This window comes from Brachycentrus maculatus, unplaced genomic scaffold (genome assembly GCF_059751285.1).
Source record: "Brachycentrus maculatus isolate JH-2025_06_01 unplaced genomic scaffold, ASM5975128v1 h1tg000508l, whole genome shotgun sequence".
In the NCBI taxonomy this organism is placed as follows: domain Eukaryota; kingdom Metazoa; phylum Arthropoda; class Insecta; order Trichoptera; family Brachycentridae; genus Brachycentrus; species Brachycentrus maculatus.
Window position 1 is genome coordinate 175,443 of NW_028281254.1, and position 25,214 is coordinate 200,656.

General features: G+C 31.2%; 1 protein-coding gene and 1 long non-coding RNA gene across 12 annotated transcripts in view; one reads left to right on the forward strand and one right to left on the reverse strand.

The window, feature by feature from the left end:
* LOC148301885 (3',5'-cyclic-AMP phosphodiesterase-like) overlaps window positions 1-25,214 on the forward strand; it is a 272,811-nt gene that overhangs the window by 149,847 nt on the left and 97,750 nt on the right. For 3 of the 5 annotated variants that reach the window (XM_088272552.1, XM_088272550.1, XM_088272553.1), the window contains one exon: window positions 13,020-13,055. The exons of 1 other annotated variant lie outside the window; for it this stretch is intronic. In XM_088272552.1, the coding sequence (XP_088128678.1) occupies window positions 13,020-13,055 (36 nt within the window). Of the gene's footprint in view, window positions 1-13,019; window positions 13,056-22,428; window positions 22,565-25,214 lie in introns of those variants that run through there. One more of the 5 variants, XM_088272554.1, reaches the window with a different exon arrangement.
* Window positions 2,097-25,195, reverse strand: LOC148301888 (uncharacterized). 7 transcript variants are annotated; one of them, XR_015838741.1, is made up of 5 exons: window positions 25,069-25,177; window positions 16,502-16,626; window positions 3,386-3,544; window positions 2,612-2,859; window positions 2,097-2,371 (listed from the first exon to the last, which is right to left on the reverse strand). It is a non-coding gene; the product is annotated as an uncharacterized LOC148301888 (long non-coding RNA). The 7 variants fall into 7 exon arrangements; XR_015838736.1 differs by having other exon boundaries at window positions 3,314-3,544; XR_015838742.1 differs by lacking the exon at window positions 3,386-3,544 and adding an exon at window positions 4,836-5,013.

Here is a 25,214-nt window from a genome sequence, read left to right on the forward strand (position 1 = left end):
AAAAAAAATTATATATATTTTTTAAATATAATAATATTTTCATTATAAAATAATGTCACATTTCAAAAATTTTAGAAAACAAATTAAAAGGTAAAAAAAATAATTGGTGTACCTAGGTAAACCTTGTCGAAAAAGTGCAGCAAAGAATCCTCTTTTTTTGTTTAAAGTGAGAAAAACACAATAAAATTATAAACGTGATACAAACTTCATACTGTTAAAATTATTAGTGGAAATTTAATACTTTGCATGACTATTTTTATTCATTACCAATGTATGGTACAAACTCATCCTTTCATATTCTGAGGAAAAAGTGTTTTAAAAGGTTCGCTAGGCAAAAATTTAAAAATATTTACTTTAAATAGTTTAAACATAAAAACAAAACGTTCGCTTGAGTAGAAAATGACAGTAATTTACAGTATTATATCGAAACTTTTAAAATTAAGTACCTATTTTATTTTATTGAGTTTATCCCCAGATTACAAGACATTCGTAAAATGTACGACGTAAATATTCTTTGTGAGTCTTCGTTCATCTTTAGATAACACATCAGGCTAAGGCCTTCAGTACCGGCTTTCTTTTGACAGCTATGCTAGATATCAGTAGGAGCAACGAAGCAATAAATGTAAAAAATGTAGTGACGAGTACATGTTTCTATCTTAGCGAAGTTTTACATAATGTCCTCAAAAAATATATTGCACTTATTTAAACAAAAAAAATTAAAGAAATATTATTGAAAAAAAAGAGTTTTCTTATCGTCGTAAATTTTACGATAGTCTCATTTTAACGTATTTTTAAAAAAATCCCGTGATCTAGGGTTAAGAAGATGAACTTAATCTAATTCTGCACGGTGTTTTATGTTTTTAGGTACATAAAAACATTTTTCTTTTTAGATTTTTTTACAAAGTTTTCAGAAAGATTTTTCCTTTTTAATTTAATTTTTTACTTATATTTCTGTGTGAATAACAAATAACGTTTGAAGAATTTTTAAAAATTTGTTTTCCGGTTTCGCGTTTGGCTACTTTAAGCATTCTTAACCAGCTTTATTTTTAAATGAACAACTCTAAAACTGTTATATTTTGCGGATAAAAATTATATTAAACAAGATATTCATCATTTATACAAATTTATTTGAAGTATTTATCAATAGACCAAATATTACGACTAAACTATTGACCATTTTTTACCCTCTATTGTTTGAACCCCTTCAATTCATTACATTTTAATTAAACAAACGATTTTATGTTAACCTGGCAGTGTTACCATTCGATCTTGATACGTTGGGACAATAAATCGTTATTGATAATCGTGTTATTATGTTCTGACACCCCAAAAAAATGTCCCAATATTAATTTTTAATACGGAGAATTCACTCTCATCTCTTCTATCGTCGCTCCTCAAGTTACACTCCCCATGGCCAAAAAAAGTCTTTACTCTGTCCTTAAAATGTGAAAATTCTCGGATAAAATATAAATCAAAGCTTATGACAATTTTTTTCTTTTTGGTGTCAAAATGTCCCGACGGAGTCTCAAGAAAATGTGGGAACTCTACTCTTATACAAAAAAATATACACTGTTTACTCAATTCTGCTTTTTCATACGCGAAATAATTAATCAGAATGCAAAGATTTGGTCCAAATTTTATCTCTGACAATGCGTTAAAAATTTCATATTATGTATTTCTGCGTATAGCTACGGATGGTTCGATAAAACCTTTGTCGGGGTCTTTCCAACTGGGATCGGTAGAGTTATTCCTCAATTGTTCACACATTCCAATAGGTCACCATTTAACAAAAATATTTCCCCATTACATTCTAAAAGCATACCTTACCGCTTCCATACCATTTGAATAAAATATCGACAACGTGACCCAAAGTCCTGCCTTATTTGAAATTCTCACCTTATGGATCAAGTGTGTGACCTTATGGATCAAATATATATATAACATTCATTTTAATTATTTCCATGAAGGTAGGTACTGAACTGCTACTATTTTTTTAACTTCAAAAATTATTTTCCACTTGTAAGCCTTTTAATTTACTAATCCAACTCTTTCACGATATATTTTTCAATTAATTTCCAATAAAACAGGTTTTGTAGTATTCATTTTGAATTTATTCAGTTTAATATTAAAATGGTACATAATTTATCCATCACACTTTACTTCTTCAATGGTGCCATAATTCATGATAAATAAGTATGTACTCAATCTGCCATTTTATAGATAAAGTTAGAGTAACGAAGTTAGTCTTTTAGTCTGGCGGTGAATAGCCCCGACTGGAGCTTCTCTGTTATTTCAAATAGTTTCCACCGGACATTTACATCTGAAGTTTGTAACTTTCTGCATTTATAGAAATACTGTTATTGGTGTTACCCTGAAATAGTTAACAGTCACGAAGTTCTAAAGGTGAGCAGTTATCTGAGAAAAAGCATTCAATAGTAATACAAGTCCGAGTTAGCGTAGTGCATTTCTGAGGATTTGTGTCTGAATGAACATATGTGGCTATAGATATAAAGTATACCTTGTGTTAAGTGCATCTCTTAAGGGTACAACCTTAATGACGATCCAATAACATGTGCTTAAACATATTAATTTTATGGAATAAAGTGACAACCTTAAACACCTCAAATACGCCAGCTCGCATCCGTGCATCCGACTGCCAGCGAAAGTAGAAAACTTCAAAGACATGTTGGGTCGCGGAAAGGGAGGTAAAGTAAGGAGAAAAGCAAAGTCCCGTTTGAACCGTGCCGGTGTGAAATTCCCCATCGGCCGTTTATACGGGCTGCTTAGGAGAGGTAACTACGCCGAGAGGATCGGCGCCGGTTCGCTCGTATTTTAGCCCCAGGTTTTACCTAAAAAGATCTGTTGCACAGAAAAAAGTTCAATAAGTGTCATCATATTTATTTTTAAAACATTGTATAATATTTCAAACATTTAAAATGATCTCCTGAAAAATAAAGTATTTTTTTATACATGACGTAATTAAATGGAGTGAGTGATATTTTTCATAAATGCTACAAAATATTCTTTTTTTTTATTCATTTAACTTGACGTGTCGGATTGGATCGGATCTTAATGATCTAGTCATATAAATTTTGTTTTAAGTAAATTTGTTCTTGATTGTTGATCATCGAGTCGTCGATCCGTTCGAATTTCTCGTTGATTCGGTCACTTTGGTTACTGGTTTACTGATCAGTTCTAATAACTAGACTCTGGGCCACGGCATTTCCTGCTTCTATACCCATGATACAAGATCATATGATATTTGGGTGGGAAGAATAATTGTAGTTTCACTCGAAATAAATTTGATAATCACATTCTCTCTCTCTAGTCTCAATCCTGCGGATTGGTCTGTAGCAACAGATGACATCTCTTTCGTTATTCTCACGTATTTTTGGAAGCCCTCTTCAGCTCTTCATACGTCAAACAGCCCATATCTTCGTATAAGTCGCTTAGGTATTCGCGGCGTGGGCGTCCTCTGTCGTTTATTTCCTCGATCGTCCCCTCTATTATTTTGTGCAGGATACCCTCCTGAAAGGATGCCTATCTGAAAGAGATAAGAATAGGCTGAATACGTTGGAGATGTGGATCTATAGAAGAATGCTCGGAGTATTCTGGAGAGACCACATCTCCAACGACGAGGTACTACGATTCATCAAAGAAAGGAAGCACCTACTCGCGACTATCTCCAAAAGACGCGCCGAATAGATCGGCCACGTACTAAGACAAGAGGGTATCCTGCACAAAATAATCAGATTAATAAAGAAATAATAAATAAATCTTAATTAATAACTATTATAAACAGTTGTCCACGTTGGTAAAACAACGAGTTTTGTGGAATTTATAATAAACGTATTTTTTACAGCCATCTTAATTGAAACAGTATTTTGTCATGCGTTTCGTGTACCAAATATTGTTAAACTGTGCGTATTCGAAATGATATTACTTTCTTAAATATCAAAACCCTTGTTTCATTTAGAACCGAGAGAATGAACGTATGACGAAAAGATCCCTCGTTCAACTAATCCAGTTTTTATAACCAGATTACTACTGATGATGCGGATACGATAACGCGGATCTCCGGAATGATTGGATTCTATCCACTTTTAATATTAACATCCGAAACATTAATGAGGGTATCATTATATTTATTCCAATTTTATTGGTTCAGCATTTTCTTTGTGACAAACTATGATTTATCTGTGGAAAATATGATATGCTTTTGTATTTATTAATACTCATATTTAAATGAGTCATCAAATTACGTTTACTCACATTACTACTAATACTGCGAAATTTCATTATATTTGCGATTCCAAAAAAATAATGATTATTTTATTTACATGTGTATTACACCGATGCAATCACAATGTAGACTACAAATCAAAAGGAAAAAATACAACAGAAACGATTAAATCACATGGTTTGTTATACGAGTATTATGATAATTGCATAATTGATTCGGGTCAAATCGCAACAAATAATTTCTTATCTCAAGTTAATATTTTAAACTTAACACGTTTTGCTAAAATATCACCGATTTTTTGTCGTCTCAAACATTTCTGTATCTTTTTGCTTCCTTTCTTGACTTCGCTTTATGTCATCAATTATATAATTGCTAATTAGACGAAAAGTTAATATATTTACAATAATGTATACTGTTCACAATGCCGATATTAACTTAGGAAATAGAATACAGAGAACCATCGAAATCAATTTCTAGCGTTTGAATGGTAAAATGAGGCTCCGAGTCCAAAGGAAATACTCGGGAACAACTCTTAATCGGTAAATTTTTGTGTTGTTAGCATTTTCCATTTTACTAAAGTTCTTTACTTCACCCGCATATTGGCTCGTGTGGACCCTTAGTAAGGGCTGTTTAATATAGCTCTGTCCTTCTTGTGAGTGTTGCGATGAAATAGGTTGTTATATCGTCATCTCTGTCTCCTCAGGTGGATCGATCGCGAATAAAAGGTCCCAGCCAACCGGGCCGCCTCCCACAATTCGACATTACAACGTCTGAAAATATTTCAATTACACTATGGGAAAAATTGCAAAATGAAACCACTTTGTCAAAAATGGTAGATAAAATATTCATTACGGATAACATAATGCCACATTATAACTCATGTCTTATGTCCTTTTGGCTCAGTTGGATTGCGATACCGTTGTTGTTATAGACTCTCAATGAATGGTTCTACGCTCGATACCATTCTGCCACAACTTAATTCATATTTTCAAACAGAAACCGCTTAGGCTTACTTCAAAATATTATTGAATTTAAATATTTGTATACGTTATAATAACGCAAATATTTATTATTATGATAACAAAACCTTTTTTTTCAGTTTTTTTTTGTTTATTAATCGTATTTGCTACTGCATGGTTTCGGAAGAAACAGTGCACTGATTAACACCTGTTGATGGAGGGTTGTGTTCTTACGAAAATTATAATATAAACAAATATAAATTCATTTTCATTCAAACCCTCATCCGCACCCCAATGATGCATAGGGCACTACGTCATATAAACGCAGTGTTATCTTGATCGTTTACACATGAAGGAAAGGTGATCAGCCCTCCGCATCAGGTACCAGTCCAGGGTAATAATATTGAATAAATATTACAGTGAAAAAATCACTTATATTTATTTTACCCCCCTTGGGAATCGAACCCGGGACCTCCAGAACGGTAGCCGAGCGTGCTGACCATTACACTACGGAGGCGGACATAAATAAATACAAAAACTTATCAAATGTAACAACATGATTTAACGTATTAATTTTTTAACTTTATAAAATAATTTAACTTATTAAATAAAAATATTTTATAAAGTGCCACTGTTATGAAATATTACTTAAAAACTTTCTGAACCTTCAATCTTAACTACTATAAGAGTGTGTGCCATGTCCCAATATGTCGAAACATGTCCCCATTGCTCAGTGTTGACAACGTTAATCCGACGTGTCGACGACCAAGCGAATATTCTTACATTTGATAGATATTTGGGTGTTTCATTTTCATATTAACTGTGAAAAAAATTTTTTTTTTTAAATCTATTAAAAATTACAAGGTGTTGAAAAGTGCCGGAGAATAGAAAACATATTTAAACTTAAATAATTAGTTTGTGTATATACGCAGAAATGTGTGCAATATTTATGCACATTATTTTAAAGTATAATCATACTTCGTATACCTTCATATAACTTTTACATAACATATTTAAAGTACTAAATAAAAGTTTTACACATCAAACCGCAAAAAATCAACAAACATGATTTTCATATAGTACACTGGCGTATCCCATCATAAAATTAAAAGTAGTAAAAAATATTCATATTGTAACAATGGAATACAATACAATACTGACGGAAAAAATCAGTTTTATGTTCTATTCTACGAAAGACGTCTCAAATGACATTCAGGAAAAAAGTAAAACAGAGAAACGATAATTTTAAATTTTCGAAAAAAAAACTTTTTTTAACTTACCTAAGTAGGCAAAGGTATTTTTTGGTAACAGCTCTTTCTTATTGTGTAACAAAATATATTCACACAATACCAGTAGTTAAGTGGTTAGTGTCTGTCATGGAGTCCTAGGTTTGATTCCTAGTTATGTTTATTGAATGACAACAGTTATTGAATGTAACTTAAGGCTAGTATCTGAAGCGTAAGACTGAGCACATTACCCTTTTACAATTAACAATAGATTTTATATTTTTTTTATACTCTTAGCATGATGAATACAATTTAGGGCCCGTTCAGATGGACAATATCAATCGTGCAACCAACGCGCGACACATTTTGGAATGTACGTGTACGTAGTGATGGTTTGATGCATGATTTTAAAAAATACGTACTTAACTTCTCTGAATGTCTCTGAATGAGTGATGGTTTGATGCATGATTTTAAAAAATACGTACTTAACTTCTCTGAATGTCTCTGAATGAGTGTACACAATAAACTGTATAAAACTACACAGCAAAAAATATTTTCGTAAGGTCATTGTGTAGCTTTTATGTATTAATAAAAATCAAATAAAAAAAACTCCAGCCCCCTTGAATAGCATGAAAGATTTTAAAATAACAAAATAATAAAAGCATCGATTGATAAAATTTGAGTATTTTTAGAAAGAAGAAAATAACAATGTAATACACGAAAAGCAGTAAATAAAAAACACGTATTTTTTTTAAACTCTAACATATTCTTATTCCAATGGTCAAAAACATAAATACTACTGCGAAATATAAAATACACAAAGGTATTTTTTTAGCAAAACAACTTAACTAGAATGCTAGAAATACAACTTAATTGATGAAAAATATTTCCAATATTTTGAAATTCTGATTTCTTTGTTGGTTGAAAAAGTGAAATTTTTAAAACTTTTATCGTTTTGATTTTTAAATACAAATACAATTACCTCCGTATACGTGACAAGCCTCAATGCACTCAAGTAGCTTGAGCGCATCGGGGTGTAAACATAGCTAGAGTCCAACGAGCTACAGACACACAACATGTTGACATGTGACAATGACGTGTACCTCAATATGCGCATCTGTTGCGCGTCTACAACTCATTCGCGACAAAACACCCTTCATCGTGTGAACGTTATGATTATATGGATCGGTCAAGTCGTATGTGTAAAAGAACAACAGCTAGACCCGCGACAATGGCCTGTCAATTTGTACAGCTTCTTAGGAACGGTCTGAATCCGTTACGCAAATGTCACTCAAGAACAAGGATCAGAAAATATTAAACACAACATTATTATTTTATTTTTAAAATAATACATGCGACGAAAATAAACATTCTAAATTTACTTTGGGGCAATGTTGAATGAATTTGTGGCTTTATTTTCCTTTTTTTATTATTATTAATGATTTTTTATTTGCTGAAACTAACGGATTCACATGCAATATTTGCAATATTATTTATGTTGGTTTACTGTCTGCTAAGTAATATAAAATCACACACACGCAAAATGTTCAGGAGGGCCAATTAAGTCACTTTTGCTTGGCAAGGAAATAAACATCAATGCAGTTAGTCATTTTGAACAAGTCAATATAATATTATACTTCCAAGTTTAAAATCACTTTGTGATTTTTTCAGGGCGATTTTTTTCATTTATATATATATACATGATCCAATTTGAAACATAGTACAAGAATCACTAGAATTTTCACTAGCGACATCTCTTGGTGAGACGAAGAAGCTTTTTTGTTGAGCGGAAACTCTTTTATTTGTATGTGAGGTCCGAATCCTGGATTATAATCACATACATGAGAAACGCCAGAAAATATCCTTTTCATTTTTATTATTTTTTGGCTTATAATTTGACCAGATAATTTGTTAGAAACATTTCGAGTGTCTCCAAATACTTCTTCACAAATCTAGATTATCTCTAAGTATAGGAGTGATTTATCATATTATTTTTTGACATCTCATCATAGATGAAGAAGAATATGGTCGTAAGTCCGTAAATGCCCAGACTTCCATATTCTTCTTTATTTATGTTAAGATGTCAAAAAATAATATAATAAATAACTCCTGTAATTGGAGATATTCCAGATTTGTGAACAAGTATTTGAACACACTCAAAATGTTGTTAAAATGGAATAATTTGAAGGAATGGCCAATTACATCAATTTGTCTGTACATCTACTTCGCAAAAAGTTAAAAACAACTAAAATTAGCAACGGCGGAGGGGGAATCCATAGAACAAAAACAAAATCGTCACGTTCCTTTCAACGTGCTGTACAACAATACATCAAATTTAATACTACAAATACTTTTACCCCCAATACCTCGCAGTAATATATTTTCTTAAAAAATATATGAACCTGGTATGGATATTGATTTACGATTTTGAAATTTTTTATCTTTTAACATACTGGACTTCAACCAAAAAAATGGGGCTTTCAATAAGGGTAATACGATTGTCGAATTATGGGTAAAATGGTGAACGTTCCACTGTATTTTAAGTATATAATTACTTAAATCAACCAATGGAAGTTCGTACGCCCAGTCAAAACCCAAATTTCAAAACTCCTATCTAAACCAACTTTTCGTTTCTTTTGAGATGATAGGTTTCAGTTATTACTTTTATACATATTTTTTATTGTATTTCAGTCTCGATTGCTTTATTCCTCCGAAATGCCTATGATGATTATGTTTACACACTTTAAAAATTTTAAATTGTGTTAACACATTGTTTTGAAATCTGCCTTTATATTAATAAAATGAAAATGTTGTTTTCCGTACGAACGAATCCATTTCATCATTTCGAATGTGAGCTCTTGGCTAGTGAAACCACTAGTTGAGTTATAACACCACCCATAAATGGCTAGAAATCGCTTCTTCAAATGTTAGATTTAATCTATGCATGAGAATAGTTTGATGCTGGATTGGATAACTGAAGCTACCATAAAGAAGATTGATTCTTTTCAAATAATGCTAAAAAATATGGTTTGAGAAAATTCGGAACAAAAATAATTTAAGACGCGTGAAAAAAGAAAGAAGTTGTAGACACGACAAAGAAAAGAAAGCTTTAGTACCTCGACTATTTTATGAAGGGATTGAAATACGGAATTGCAGTGGCAGAATAGTTAGAAGACCTCGTATTTTTAAACGACTCTGGATAGGAAAGGGTTAATTGTGAAATGAACTTTATTTTTGGATCGACCCACAATAACTGGGATAATACACGAATAAAAGCGTATGAAAGGTGATTTCTAAAAAAAGAATAATGGGCTTGGCGCTGATGTGTTCAAATGAGGATTTGTGAGGAAAGGCATGAAAAGCGAAAATATGTATTTTATGTATGATGTATTTTACAAGAAATACGAACAAAACGACGATCCTCAGTTGCGTTGTCTTATTTAATGACATTTAACATAGTTACTATTTACTTATTAAGTATTCAGGTCTTTGAAGGAATCACGATTATATTATTTGTTACACCGTATATATATTCAAAACAATAATAAATTTTGTAACTTTTTAATAATTGTTACGAGTAATACTAACGTAAAGCACCGCTTTTGTTCTAACAAGTTTGTTAGGAGTTTACTTAACGTATTGTAAGTTTACATAATATACGAATACACGTACAAGTTATAAATACGGTTTATTCTAATAATCGCTTTTCTTGTTTCTTTTTCTTCGTCTTTTTATTATATTTAACAGATTTATTTTATTATATAGACAGAATGAACGTTATTAAGATATATTTAGTGATCATTTTATACAGTGAAGCTGTATAAGGAAATATGGATGCCCAGATACCCATATTTTCTTGAATAAATTCTTTAAAAACTATCGTTGTCTGTTGAGACATCTGTGATACTATTTTTAAATATTTCAAATGTTTCATCGATTAACAGACGTATTATTATTCTCTTAAAACAAAAAAATGGGATGATAATGCGATCAAATATTTTAAATGCTCTTTAACACAAAATGGAATCAATAAAAATAATAAGGAATAAAAGAATCATATTTCTTTTTGAGTATACCCATGTAAATGGAAAATAGTTTTTAAAATTTCACACAAAAATATCGAATGTTGACATATATCTAAAAATATAATAAAAAAATAAAAGCGATTTTGTTTTGGATAAAATACCAAATAAGAAAAACCACTTACACAAACCTTTATTTGTAAAAAAAATACGTCCTTAATCTATTAATAATAAATTAATGTTTAAATATTGATCGTACCCGACAAGCATTCGGAAATAAAATGACACTAACCCAAACATGGATGTTAAAAACATCGCCATTTTGAGGATTTTGTTAGAATACATTTAAATGACTTGTATCAGCGATGCCAAATGTAAGGTGTGCTAAAGGGTTTGTATTTTGACCAATCATCAATTATAATACATATAGTTGGTAACGTATGAATTCTTACTGATAATGTTTTCGAATAACACATATCGCTCACTACTTTCAACAACGTCATATATAAAAAATCGTAAATTTTCAGTTGTGCATGTCTTCGGAATATCCAGAAAATTTACTTTATCCCAGCAAAAGCGACATATTTTTAACTTAATATTTACCCGCTACAAGGCAGAATGTGTTGTTTTGCATTTTGAAGAAAAAGTATTGTTTATTTTTTTTTTTAAATAAACTAATTATTTTTTAAATGGAGAAAAAACATTTAGGTTTTACCTAGAAAGATGTGTTGCACAGTAAAAAGTTTAATAAGTGGCTTGATATTTATTTTTAATACATTTTATTTTACTCTTAAACTTTAAAAACGGTATCCTGAACAATCAAGTTTTTTGAAATATGAAATTATACTAGGTAAAGTGATCCGGTAGTAGTGCTGAAGATCCCGGGTTTAAATCGCAGGGGAGTAAAAATATAAATGATTTTCACCCTGGACAGACAAGAAGCGCAGGACTGCGATGATGCGATGCAGTACCCTACCCACCATTGGGTACAGATAGAAGAAGAGGGAGAATAAAGCATTCAGCGTCACTATTTAGAAAAGTGTTCGGTTACTTAATCTTACTCGTCAAATATCACCTCATCTCTAAATCAATCTTCAAGTTGCGATACTCGTTTTTGAAACTTGTTTATTTTTTATGTTACCTACTTGATTACAAAACAATTTTTATCCATGAATATTAACAATTTTTGTACGTACATATAATTTATAAACGTTGCATTGTGTTACCAATTAGTACACTGAAATTATAGAGACATCATTACAAATTATGTTGTGTTCTTGATTGGTTTACAAACATTTAAGTCCGTTTTAAAATTTTAAAATTTATAAAATCGGGGAATTCAGACCACAGTTACATAGATGTATATACTCTTGATAAAATTTCTAGTGAAACGTGAAATAGTTAATAATTTATTTTAGTGTTGTTTAATTTATCCGCGAACAGAAATTGTGAGTAATCACATAAATCGACAAATATATCAGTATGTCAAAAAACTGCACATTTCCCATAATTAAAAAAACTTGGAAATAGTGATATTTACCGAGTAAACGTAAATAAAAAATGAATCGACATTAATACAAAGTGAAATAATGAAAAAAATATTTTGTTTTACATCGATTCAGGAATAAAATTGTTATAATTATTATGTGTGTCAAAACGCTGGATTACTTTATGTATAATATTCAAACAATTATTGTCGAAATTATTAAAAATTTTGTGAAGAAAGAAGTTGTGCCTGCGAGTCTCAATAAGAAGGTATTTTTAAATCCTGTGTAGACAAAATGTGTTTTCTAAACATAAAGTAAAAATATTTTTAATTTACATCTTGTATATTGGTATATTAGATAATTTTAACATCTCAATTATTTATAACATTTTTGTATCTGGCACCCTTATAGGATTTTGTAAAACTCTTTTACCCAAACGCTTTCCACTTCGCTTTTGATGTTTCGCTTATCATCTCTTTATAATTCCTAAATAAATTTGGTTTTAATCTTTCAAACATTTTTCACGATACTCATCCGTAAACGAATATTGAATAAATTATCCTTATAAACGTTGTTTCTAAAGATTTTTAAGCTTCGTTTTTTAAAATATGATTTTATAAATTCTCAGTTCTTCCTCTCACTATCGTTAATAATATATACATATTTAAAATTACTTCAAATGTTCTATTTATATTTTTATGCTGTAAATATTACAACCTTTCAAAATAAAAGCATAAAAATAACACTATTTAAATCAATTTAACGATAGAAATATCTATGGAAAATTTTGTTTCATTAGTCTATTTGAATAAATTTTACCTAACTATATATTTTCTTTACTAAATAATCGTGAAACAAGAGTGTCCATTTTATAAATATGCCATACGGTACTACGATTAGTTTAAAATACAATGCACTTTAAGTTATGCAAATCCAAATTAAATAAGAAAAACATGTGGTTTCATAATATTGATTCACTGTTGAATATAATTTTTTTTAATATATCTTGTTATTTTACAATATTTCGATCAATCGATTACAATTTAAACCTTCTCTTCTTCTTTTTATTTTCTTCATTTCAGATTCAAAGAAGCAGAGACAGTTCAAGTGGACCGATCGTATGTATCTTTATGCAATTTCGAGTTTGTTTCATTTCATATATTATTCCATCTAGTATAGATTAGCTCCATGCCTGCAGAAGTAAAATTAGCAGTTATCTTTCCTCTAGATTATTATTTTTGAAGAATCATCATTTTCATCAGTGCAACATTCTTTATCCTTGTGTAAAATGTAATATAATCATACTAGCTTGTTTTTGGATTTTTAATGTTTTACAACATTGCATTTATCGCTGTCCCATATAATGTTTGAACAAAACATACATAACGGCCTTTTCCCGACTTATTGTTGCGATCGCCAATTAGGTAAAAATAATTTTGTTTTAGTTGATTTACTAAAACAAAACCATCTTTACCCTTGTGATGTTTACGATGATTCGCCGGTAAATGGTCGATAATGTTACATGCCTGCACGTTTCTGAGTTTAAAAAGTATCCACGTTGTCTTTTTCTTTCTATGCACGATATTTTAGTTAAGTACTTTCATGTAACATAAACAAATGTATATCGTTTACAACGTAAGTATAAAGTGTATCTACCTTGTATGCAACGAGTATCACGAAATGTATCTACATATCTAGTGTTATATTTTTTTTAAGTTGACGTTTATCGAAAAATTCGTTTTTTACCTTGCGCTTAAGGCGTAATTATTTATTTACTGATGCTGAACATAACGTTCCTTTTTGATTTTTTTCAATAACTGTATGTAAATATATATTTTAATAACAAAAGTGAATATATATGATTTCAAGGTATACTGACTGCAGCGTAGACTATCGTTATTAAAGTAAACGTTGACAAAATAAAAAGTGAAATTAATTTTAAGAATAAGGACGTCATGATAATATTTGTTACATAAACAGCAAAAAAAGCGTCTAGATTTATTAAGATTCCCAAAAACAAACGGTACCAAAACATCAAATTAATTTGATGACTGGGGGCCAGCTACTACGATTGTAAAATACATTTCACTTCAGTAAGTAGCATGTGTATAAAATAGATCTTAAATTTTTTCCATAAAATTTATCCAATTCGTCATTTTGGATTATCTTACAATTTTATTTTGATGATGATCTTTGAAGACGTTTCTTCATAGACTAATCGATTTTAACAACAAAATCTGTTATACACACTCGGTTTTCTACTTCATTATACTAAACTTTATTTTAATTATTGATTTATATAAACCTACACCAAAATTTGTTAAAATCGTGTTTTTTTCATATTCAGTTAACTGGCGTTTTTATGGTATCCTGTTACACATACAATATGTATCAAGCAATATCCATATGCTGCATTTGGAAATTTTCCCACGAAAACTGATATATTACGGCGCAGAAAGATATTTACATACCTAAATTATAAGACAAATTTACAGACCAATAGCTACGTTCTTGAAATTCTGTAAAAATATGTTACGGCCATATATAAAGTCAATTTTATTTAACGTAAGTATTTTATTTTGCTGGAGGGAAATGTTCAAATTACATATTAAATATATTATTATATGCAAATCGAAATATTTAGGGTGCATTTAAAATAAATAAATGTTCATTTAGATGACAAAACAATTACTATATGTGAGACTTAGACTAAGATTAATTAATTTTTGATAAATTTGAATAACACTTTAAATCAATAATTGTATTTTATCACATATTTAATAAGATATAGCCGCATTTGCTAAAAATGTTTTTTGTGTAAACTTATGAATGCAGCTCGATAGAAAATTAAAGACATGCAAGTCATCAATTGCTACTTGAAAGCAAAAGTTATACGCTACTGACAATGCGTTGGTAATTTACAATACTTAGTTTTTAATTCTTCAATCTCAAATAAAAAAAAAATTATAATTTCCAGTAACTGCCCCATAGTTCTCAATATGCGATGTGAGTTCTGTAATGAACTAAATCAAAAGCCTATAAATTTGATGCAAATTTTTATTTTCAGTAGACTTGACCTGATATCTTGATAAAAAAAAATTGCTACAATACAACTTCTTAATAAAATCTATCTTGACATGTGTTTCGATGCTGTCAATGTCATTTTTTTACACAGCATTTGAGAGATTATGCAAATAGTATTAGTTATCAAGTAAAAGTTAAATTAAAAATATGAAGATTTTACCACAAAGCGTAAGCCCAATCAATGGAAGAAATGAAAAAAAGTCAATAATGTAATATTGTTTTTAATGATTGTATGATAATACTTGTAATGATAGCATTTAGATTTTTAAAAAATCATTCGAACAAAATTCATCCAACAGGGAAAGATGATGGAAAACGAAATGAAAAAAATATATTAAATACGAAAAAGAGGATTACAGTGATGACTAGGGCACGTGTGGTTGCATATCCGCATTCAAACATACTTGTGTCAAATGCGTTATGCATTATAAACATGTACAAATCCCTTGAGAACTAACTCGTATAATAATTACATATGATAACAAATTGAAATAGTAGCTTTTCTAGGTGAACGTTCGACCAATATGTGAGTTGGTATTGATATCACTGATAACAACAGGTGATAAGTGGACGAGAGATAGCCGAATGGGCTTCCGAATCACTGTGCCAGAAACCCACCACAAATCCTTGGAGACTTATCCATATGCCTACAACGTCTTCTTTATACAGTACACTCAAAACATGAGATATACATATTACATTACGTTGTCTGGTAAAATAACGAAACCAAGATATGTTACTCAAAGTGAGAAAGGCTTATCGATAAAAGCATCGCTGAAATATGTAACAAAGCGGAGGGATTTTAAAAAAGTCGTACTAAAATAAAATAAAGTTTAACATGCAGTCAGTAAGAAGATGTACGGCAAACAAAAAAAAACTTATGATGGGAGCAAAGAATCCTTTCACCTGTTCCAAAAACAAAATGCTACTGAATGTTTCAAAAAGTTGTATTGCGATCTGGCATGGATCCAACTAACGAGTTTTTTCTGCATATAAAGTATAGGTTGATTTCTATGATCCTAAATCAAAGCAGTAGTTTATTCGGCGCATGAAATGGAATGTCCACTTAAAAGACATTAAAAGTTCCTTCTAATTTCAATGTGATGGCAACAATCATTTGAAAAATGGAGGAAATTCCTATCTCATTTTAAAACTAAAGGCATTAGTATGTGATAAGTGTGTGCTTTAAAATATATACTGTGCCGATATGGAAATTAAGAAATCCAAAAAAAAACTAAATTCTTATAACAATTTGGTAAATAATATATTGTTTCAAAATTCTTCACCTTTGCATTCTATTTTTTCTTTATTTTCAAATTCCGTCCCCTTGACTAACCCCCCTCCCCCTAACTTACCCCTCTCCTTATTTATAGAACAGTTTATTATTAATTATGTTTTAGTTTACATTTAGACCTGAGGATGGAAGCTTAGCTTCCGAAACGATTTATATGTATACGAGATGAATAATAATACTACTCACAAGTCGTTTCGATACGAGTTCTTATATAGATCCTTCCTTCGCTCTTTGTGTTAACTCTTGTCATAGTTTCAAACAATTTAGTTTTGAATGACACCATATTCGTGTTGCATGTTCCTCCTTAGGTGCTGAAATGTTTTATGTTTGTTTTGATTGAACAATTGGAATCTATAAATCGATGAATATTAATTAAAGACAGAAATGAAACAGAAGTGATTTGTTTATTGAATTATAACACACACTTTATCCGTATGGTTTTATCGGATTTGCTTAAAATCATTATTTTTTTAATCACTATCTGCACCCATATCGGATCAATATGATGAAATATTATTCGTTTAATCTAGATCTGATAGATGAAGGGAAAGAACAATTTGCCTGTATGGTAATGAAAATTTATATAAAATATAAGTAGGCATAGGACAATAGCAGTATTGTTACGGTGCTAAGACTCATACAAGCTCGCGTAAACTGTATGTGAATGTATCCTTGGGAACAAATCCCTAGACAGTGTTACGTATTCACATAATTTTTAATTGTTACATTTCTGATGTATTAGTTTTTAAACTTCTATTTTATGTATTAATAAAGGTAGATGACGGCAACAAAATTATTCCACTTTATGTTTTTTTAATAGAAAATAAATAATATTTTTTGGAATCCTACTATTTTGTTTAAAGATTGCGGAACTGTCAAATCTTGTTGGCGTGAAATTTCAGAGTACGTAATACATCAAAAATAAAATATTAAAATGGAAATCAAAGTCTTACAATCAAATTACGTGTTAGACGTCTACGTCAAAGAAATAAAATTGCTTTCGCCCGTGGCATTGGCGGAAGAAAATGACGAAATAAGTGTTACTTTTTGGCTTTTAGATCAGATAAATGGCAAAATTCAGACAGCCGCATTCATGTAACAATCAATGGAATCTGCTATTAAAAGTCTCCAAAGGAATTCTTGTTTATTCTCCCTGTTCGAAGTTAGTATCGAGAAGAGTAAAACGTTTATTTTGAATATAAATATAGGCGTACTAGCGGCATCGAGTTTGCCATTCAAGGTAGACATCGGAAATACTAATATTGATCTAGGGGATAAGTTTACATCTCTTAATAGGGGCGGAGAAGTCAAACCAATTCAAGGAATTTATTCAGTAAGAAATCCGGAAAATAACGAAGTGGCTGTTATCGATATTATTGTTAGAGTATCTAAATTGGGACCCGTAGTAGGGAGTGAGTATACTGTGTGTGCGAATCCAGATTACTTCGCAATAAAAGGTGGTTGTAAAGGAAACGTTTACTTTTGCGAAAGTCTAATAGCACTTACGACTTACATACTTAAGAGTTTCTTTAAAACTAAAAATAAGTATAAAATAAAAGTATTTTGTACGTATTTAGTAACAACATCACAGATACATATAATAATAAAAAAATCGAATTTAAAATTTAATAACAATCCCCATTTTAGTATAACAGTGTTTGATAATCTACTCAATTTTATGGGACTTGTGTATAAATAAAGCTTCAATTATTATTTTTCTAATACCAAAAATTACAAATAAACTTTTTCATGTGTACCTACCGGCAATTTTTTAATTGTTTTTCTACATATTTCAATAAATATTTTGATTAATCACTAAACATAAAACATTTATAATCAGTCGACTTTTCAATTCGAAACATAATATAACAGATTGTTGTATGGTAGCATATTTATCTTAATATTAACTTTTTTTAATGCCATGAGTTTACGTGCATTTCAATTATTTAAACGTTTTAGAATCAAGGTATTGCTTAAGAAATATTTTTTAATTGAGCTTCTTGTACATAATAAATGTATGTACATTAGTGGACTAATGTTTCAACAAACTAAATATTATGAAAATTTTATGATATATCATGAAACGTGTCTGTCTGGATAGAAAAAATCAATATTATTTATATTTTAAAAGTAATTGATTGTCAGATAAGAGTTTTAGAAGCTTTATTGAAATTCTCTCACAATGATCTATTAGAGAATTCTAATACGTATTTTTATAATACCCTCAGATGTATTGTTTGTGATTTCTATAGTTTAATCAAATAAAGCAGTAAATAATATAATATATTTAGGAATGTAGATAATTATTTAACGTATTCATCTCCAACACGGCTAATTTGTTAAATTCTAGTACATTCAGTAAGTTGTATTGACATAAATAAGGTTAGGATGATAACTACATAATATATGCGCATAAATATGTCTGATTATGTAACACTGAAGAGAATCGAGGGCTTGCAAATGCTGTACTAGAATTATTATCTACACAGTACACATAATAAAATGTATTTTACTGTGCAACAATGAAGCAATTCAAATTTAAAGAAAAACAAGTCAGTCAATTATATCAATACTAAAAACGATGTATGTAAAAATATATAATCATTCTAAGACTTCATCATTAGACTATTTGTAAAACATTTCTACCCTTTTAATACATCAGTTATTTAGAAAACTTGTGTTTCAAAGTTAAATGAAAAATCGGCTGGCGACAGTATAAGAGGACAGTCCCATTGCGTCTCTATTACTACGCCAGCCCCGAGGAAATTAAATAAATATGCAAAGCTAACACAGTAATATGTTCTCAAAAAAGGGTTTTTGTTAACTTTGGTTATTTCTTACTCTGTGAAATGTGAAGTATAATTTGTAACTTTCTCTCTTATCATTTTGTCATTTCCTACCTCCAGTCGCGCTATAATTTGGACACGTTGGATATTCCTATAGATGTTGATTAAAACTTGTTGCGCCCAACTTTTATGAAACCTAACTGTATTTTTTTAAAATAAAAATATAAGAATAAATAATACAATATAGGTTTTTTTAAAATCTAATTTTCTTCTACTACGACCAGAAAAATTTAGTTTAAAAAAATAACAAAAAACATGTAATATTTTAGATCGGTCAAACAATAGGAAGTTTGTTAAAATGTGACCATTTTTGGATTTTGCTCGATACCCTTTGAAAAAATAAATAAAAGCGGATCGAACTTCTTAGATTTTCACAGCCGTTTAGACGTTGATGATATTAACCTTGGCGAGGAAGACTATCGATACACTACGGCATTTGGGATACAGCCGGCATATAAATTTATGGTAGTGAAGCCTCTGACGTCACGGCGCCAGTGTTTTTTTTTTATTTCATGTCTAATAATGAATCCATTTTGTTCGAGTGCCCTATAAAGGTAGTGGAAACCGGAGTACGAATTAACATGTTTTATATTTGTGATTATTGTGGTAATCCTTATTACTACATAACATACTTAGTTATGCTGGAAGGTAGCGTGCGTTTTTTTTTTATTTTACTAAAAATCGAGTATATTTTAATTAAAACCAGACCGAAAGGGTTTAAACATTCAGTCTATGTTGGTCCATCCTGTAGCTTTCCATTTATGACGTAACATAATATGTAGATAAATATAAAGGTGTACATCGTGCTATATTGGGTAAAGTAATCCTTGCCAAATAATTTACGTAGGTATCCACTCTACTCTGCATTAAAACCGAAGAGTGGCTTATCTCACCCTCGTTAAATTGTTTCCATTTAATTTTATGTTAACCATTTAGGTATTTCAGCTTTATTTGCTTCTGTTCCAAACGTTTTGAGAAGTGAATAAAGTTTGGTAGAAATGTTTATTTATGTTTTTTTTGTTTGATGATGTTTTATAATATTCAATAAAAATAATTCTTTCAAAACATTATGATCTACGTTCTAAGTAACTCGTCATTTTTCCCGTTGTTCGAAGGTCCGATAAGCAAAGGTCCCTCGGATTACCTTTCTATGGGTAAATGACAAAAAAAATAAGAATATCATCTGGTCGAAAGAAGGGACAATAAAATTATCAGAAAACGACATTACCGGTGAATCGGAAATCATTACCGTGAAATATTATAATTTATTATTTTAATAGTACGGCGTTATAAAGTTAATATTTTGCCTCAAACTGCGTTCATTGTTGGATTTATTCGTCGCGAAAAAATGTAACACTGATATTCCAAACCGCCTCTGGTTTTGACTGTCGTACTGTTTCTAAAATTTATTCATAAAATACTGTTATTAAAAAAAGTCAGTTTAAATTTAATTGTTCATATTTTATTTTCTGCATTATCCAAGAGAAATACAAAAAACACAAATAATACTCGTAATAGACATATTCGGGTAGGTATCAGATTGAAATGTTTTCACAAATTAAGCAGTTCATTTTGTTATTGTGGTGTCGACAGGTAAAATATCATGGTATGCACTACTTGTATTTTGTATGAAACTGTAGGAAATTACGTGCATGATATTTGATAAAACGAAAAATGTCAAATAAAAATAAAATACAAATAAATCTCCGTAAAGTCATGTAAACCTATGTTAATTTTATAAACTTTTTTGAAATACCTACATACATTTTTAAATAACAAAATACTTGATATTAATTCGATGATGGAATCTAGTCACCTTTACAGGTAACCGGTTTACTGATACCCCTAATCTAAAGTCTTTAATGAAACCGTAGTTGAATTAAAATAACCTATGAGTCTACTGTTGGTTTGTATTGTTATCGTGACTCTTTTCACACTTCTTTAAAAACACAAACCATCTTGGAGTAGTGTATATTTTAATTTATCCTATAGGTAAATTTCATAAAAAGATCATTTACAAAATGTCACGTAATGTAACAGATTTACAAATAATAAAAAAAAACATTAAACTTACTTGATTTAAAATAATCTTCACAAAAGTACACGCTTTTATAATTTGGCGAAATTTCATTTAAATTTTCCATCCTAATAAAAAATCTACCGCTGAAACCGTCGAGATTTCCAAGCTCGATTTTTGGGCTTTCTGTCAAATGAATATAACCGTATTATTGTGTAACGCCCCGCACGCCGCGGAGCGAGTGGCGCGGAGGATATCGCCGCCTCGGTCGCTCCGATCGGCTGCTCGCTATTCACATTCGAGTACGTTGGGTCCGCTGGTTGGTTTTCGTTCAGTTTCTCGCCGATTCTGCTCTCCCGATAACGTGAACGACTCACTCTCCCGCGGTACGGGCTACTCAATCGTCGGTCAATTTTCATTTATCAATAAACAAGTTCTCTTATCTTTCAATTTGCATTCTGCGGCGTGTCTCTTTATCCGCTATCTACTTGTAAGTGGATGTTGTACGGCCATTCCGACTGGGCAATATTTTATCGATGTCAATATGTATAAAACATCGTTCGTTAAACATATGTTTATAATATTAGTGATACATGTGTGTAATTACTGAATAATATTTATCGAGAAACTTATAATATTAAATACATTCGCGCATTTTAGTCTTCGAGCTCAGTAAAATATTCAACTTTTCGTTAGTTATTTTTTTTGCGTTTTTCTTATATATTTCATAACTTTGGAAAAAAAACACTCGTACTGAATCTTTCGCAAAAGTGACAATAAAAAATATCGAAACATGTACATACGTTTATGCGCGTGCAATCGAGCCGCACAAACGGAATAACCCTCGTTAAGGAAGCCTTCGCCGCAAAGATGGACCGTCCGCATTTGGCGTCGCACCCGAGAAACAATTAAATGTACCAAACTGGCAGACCCCTCGGACGACAGAGACTCCCCCGACCCCTCTCCCCTATTCCAGTACTGCAGGAAGCCCGTCAGCGTGTCGGGGCGGGCCAGTCCGGGGGCGGCGGCGCGCGACGCGCGGGTCACGTTCGAGGAGCGCTGCCCCGCGTGCCGCGCGCCCCCGGCCGGTGTCGGCCCGGGCTCCCCGGTCGGCGCCAGCCCGCGCTCCTCGGCCGGCGCCAGCCCGGGCTCCTCGGCCAGCGCCAGCCCGCCCGCCTCGCCACTCGCGTACCGCGGCGCGCTCAGCCGCACGTCGCTGGGCAACTGCTCCTCCCCGTCGCTGCTGTCGGCCGTCACGGCGGACGGGGGCCCGGCGCCGCCGCCCCCCGCCCCCAGTAAGCTCCCGCGCACCCTCAGCACCAGCGTTCTCCGAATCAAACACAGGTCCAGCTTTTGGGATAAGTTTTGGGACGACAGAACTAAAAGGTACTACCGACAATCATAATTATCCGTGTCTACTTTAAAATCGTAGATCGTACGCTACATACGCGCCGTCGCCGACGCCTGACCGCGAAACTTGCGTCGCGACGCTACGTGTCTTCTATCTCCTGTCCGTAATTGGTTCAAATATCTTTGTTTATTTTTTTCTGCAAACATATTCAACGCAATATGAACATTTTCATAATTTCATCTCTATTCATACCTACTATATTCCCAATCCATAATGTTATGATGAAAGTATATAATATTATATTTTGATACTAGTATAAAGTACACGGCGAAGTTCAAATGGAACTACTGCGAACTGTTGGTCGATGTAAAAATAATTGTTAAATGAAGGAAACTGCAATTGGGAAACTGACGCGTGGTTTTATTGGGTAAATGTGTAGCGGTATGTGCGCATGTGGGTAATCCAAGTTCATTCAAATCATTGAAACAACTCGAACCGGCAGTTCCTCCCACGGAAAAAAAACACGCGTATTAAAAAACATCAAATATGTTTTTCTACATTTTCCCCTTGCTATTACCAAATTCAGGCTTGAAAAATAAGTGTACATATGCGCCCTCTTTTTGCCATACATGGATATGTTTATTTATTTTATGAAACAAACATTTCGTAAAAACATCAATGATGGGTTTTTGTAGGAAACTGCACTCAATGCGCTAAAAGCGAAATGAATTGTTTAATTATGTTATGAGATAATTTTAATGTAAACGTTAAATATTTACTAATAAAATAACTGCGCGCCGGTTTTAATCAACGTTAATTCAAAAGTAATTAAAAATGAAAATCACAAAGTTAACGCTTTGTGCCTATACAAGTACGAAGCGTAATTATTATTTTGGATGAAAGTTTGTCACGGTATAAAATAAGCGTATTTTCTCTATAATAAGGAAACAAATTTGAAACATTTGAGTTGAAAACCCTACAAAATAATTAATTTGCAAAGTTATGTTTACCAATATTTTACTTTAAGATGAAGAAATCACTTTCTGAAAATTTCACGTACTTTAATATATTAACATATAATGTAATAAAATTTTATGTAATGATATGTGCTTATTACGGTATTATAAAATATATTTTTGAAATAGAAAAAATCACAATCATACTTATTGTCATTTAACGACGTGTACATAGCACCTATAAGTAATTGCTATTTCATAATCATGTCATCCAGTATTTTTTTTCAATTTACAAATACATGAAAGTCAACTTAAACACAATTACAAATATATAAAGAATTTAGAAATAACACATTTTTGTTGTAAATACTGCAGTAAATCAGTCATAAACAAAACTTTTACCAAATAAGGTCATCCGTATAAATTTACTATCTTAATAATATTGTTACCAATTTTCTAGTACTATTTTACTCACTTATAGAAAAGTAAACGTTTGTTCACGCAGGCTGCACGCTGTAATTGGATTTCTTTCGTATTATCCCATCCGTCATTTTTTTCAATCAAATTAAACCGAACATATAGCCTTTTCAACATTTTACCATTTAAGTTAGTACAATATACGTATATCGTTTGATTTAAGTTACTAAATTTATAATTTCTTCACGTTTACGAATGTTTTCTATAGGGCTGCGCAGAAAGAACTACAGTTATAAATCAGTGAAATAAGAATAAAAATTGCTCGTTAATTGTTTAAATAACTTCATTACTTGATTCGGCAGTCACTTTGTTGTCCAATTCATCCATGTTTTACTAAATAAATACCACGATGTCTTAAAATCTATTGTGACATGAGTGTCGATGCATTCCGCATCATTTTCAGGTGTTAGAAAATTGTGCGAAACACATCTAAGTACCAATAAATATGGTAAAATATGCTCTCAGCACGGGAAAACTCGTTAAGGGCACATTGTTTCTATGTGTATGAAAAAATAAAAATAAATAAATAAAATAAATAATAACTTTATTTGCAATGATATAAGAACGAGTAATATTTAATATAAGGTAATCAATGGCTTACACATGCTGTCACTAAGTTGTCATTTAGCAACAGTTTTTGTTGGGTCACCACCTTATAGCAAACATTTTTTGGTGGAATTAAACAATAACTAAATTTATGGTGATAATCAAACTGTTACGCGATATATAAAATCAAAACATTAGAAAAATCCTTTTGCCCACATATACCCTGTTAATAGGAAAAGTATACATTACTATTTATATACCCTGTATCATACAATACTGCTAGGGTTATTGGTAACTCGATATGTAGTTGGTAGCGAGTAAATGAAGAAAAAAGTAAACAAATTCACTTTAAATTTGAAAGAGAAGCCGAAAAAGACCGACGAAGACTTGTCATGAGCAAATTAATCAAATACTCGTAAGGCGGATAAGTATAAGGAGATTCAATTATGTGGAAAAGGCAAAGTATGCATGAAAAGACTAGGTGTATAGAGTTCTTTTCTCTCCGACTTTATCAAGGAAGCGGAATGATATATATTAATTTTATACCATAATGCACTCACCTGCATATTCTCCGAAACGGTTTTTATTGTAAATTCTGTTTTACTATTTTATCAAAAATTTTATTTCAATAAAACAACTAAAAGCCAAATAACGTCAATGAAATAAAAAGTGCAAGCAATGTCAAATTCTTTTTTCAAATTAATTT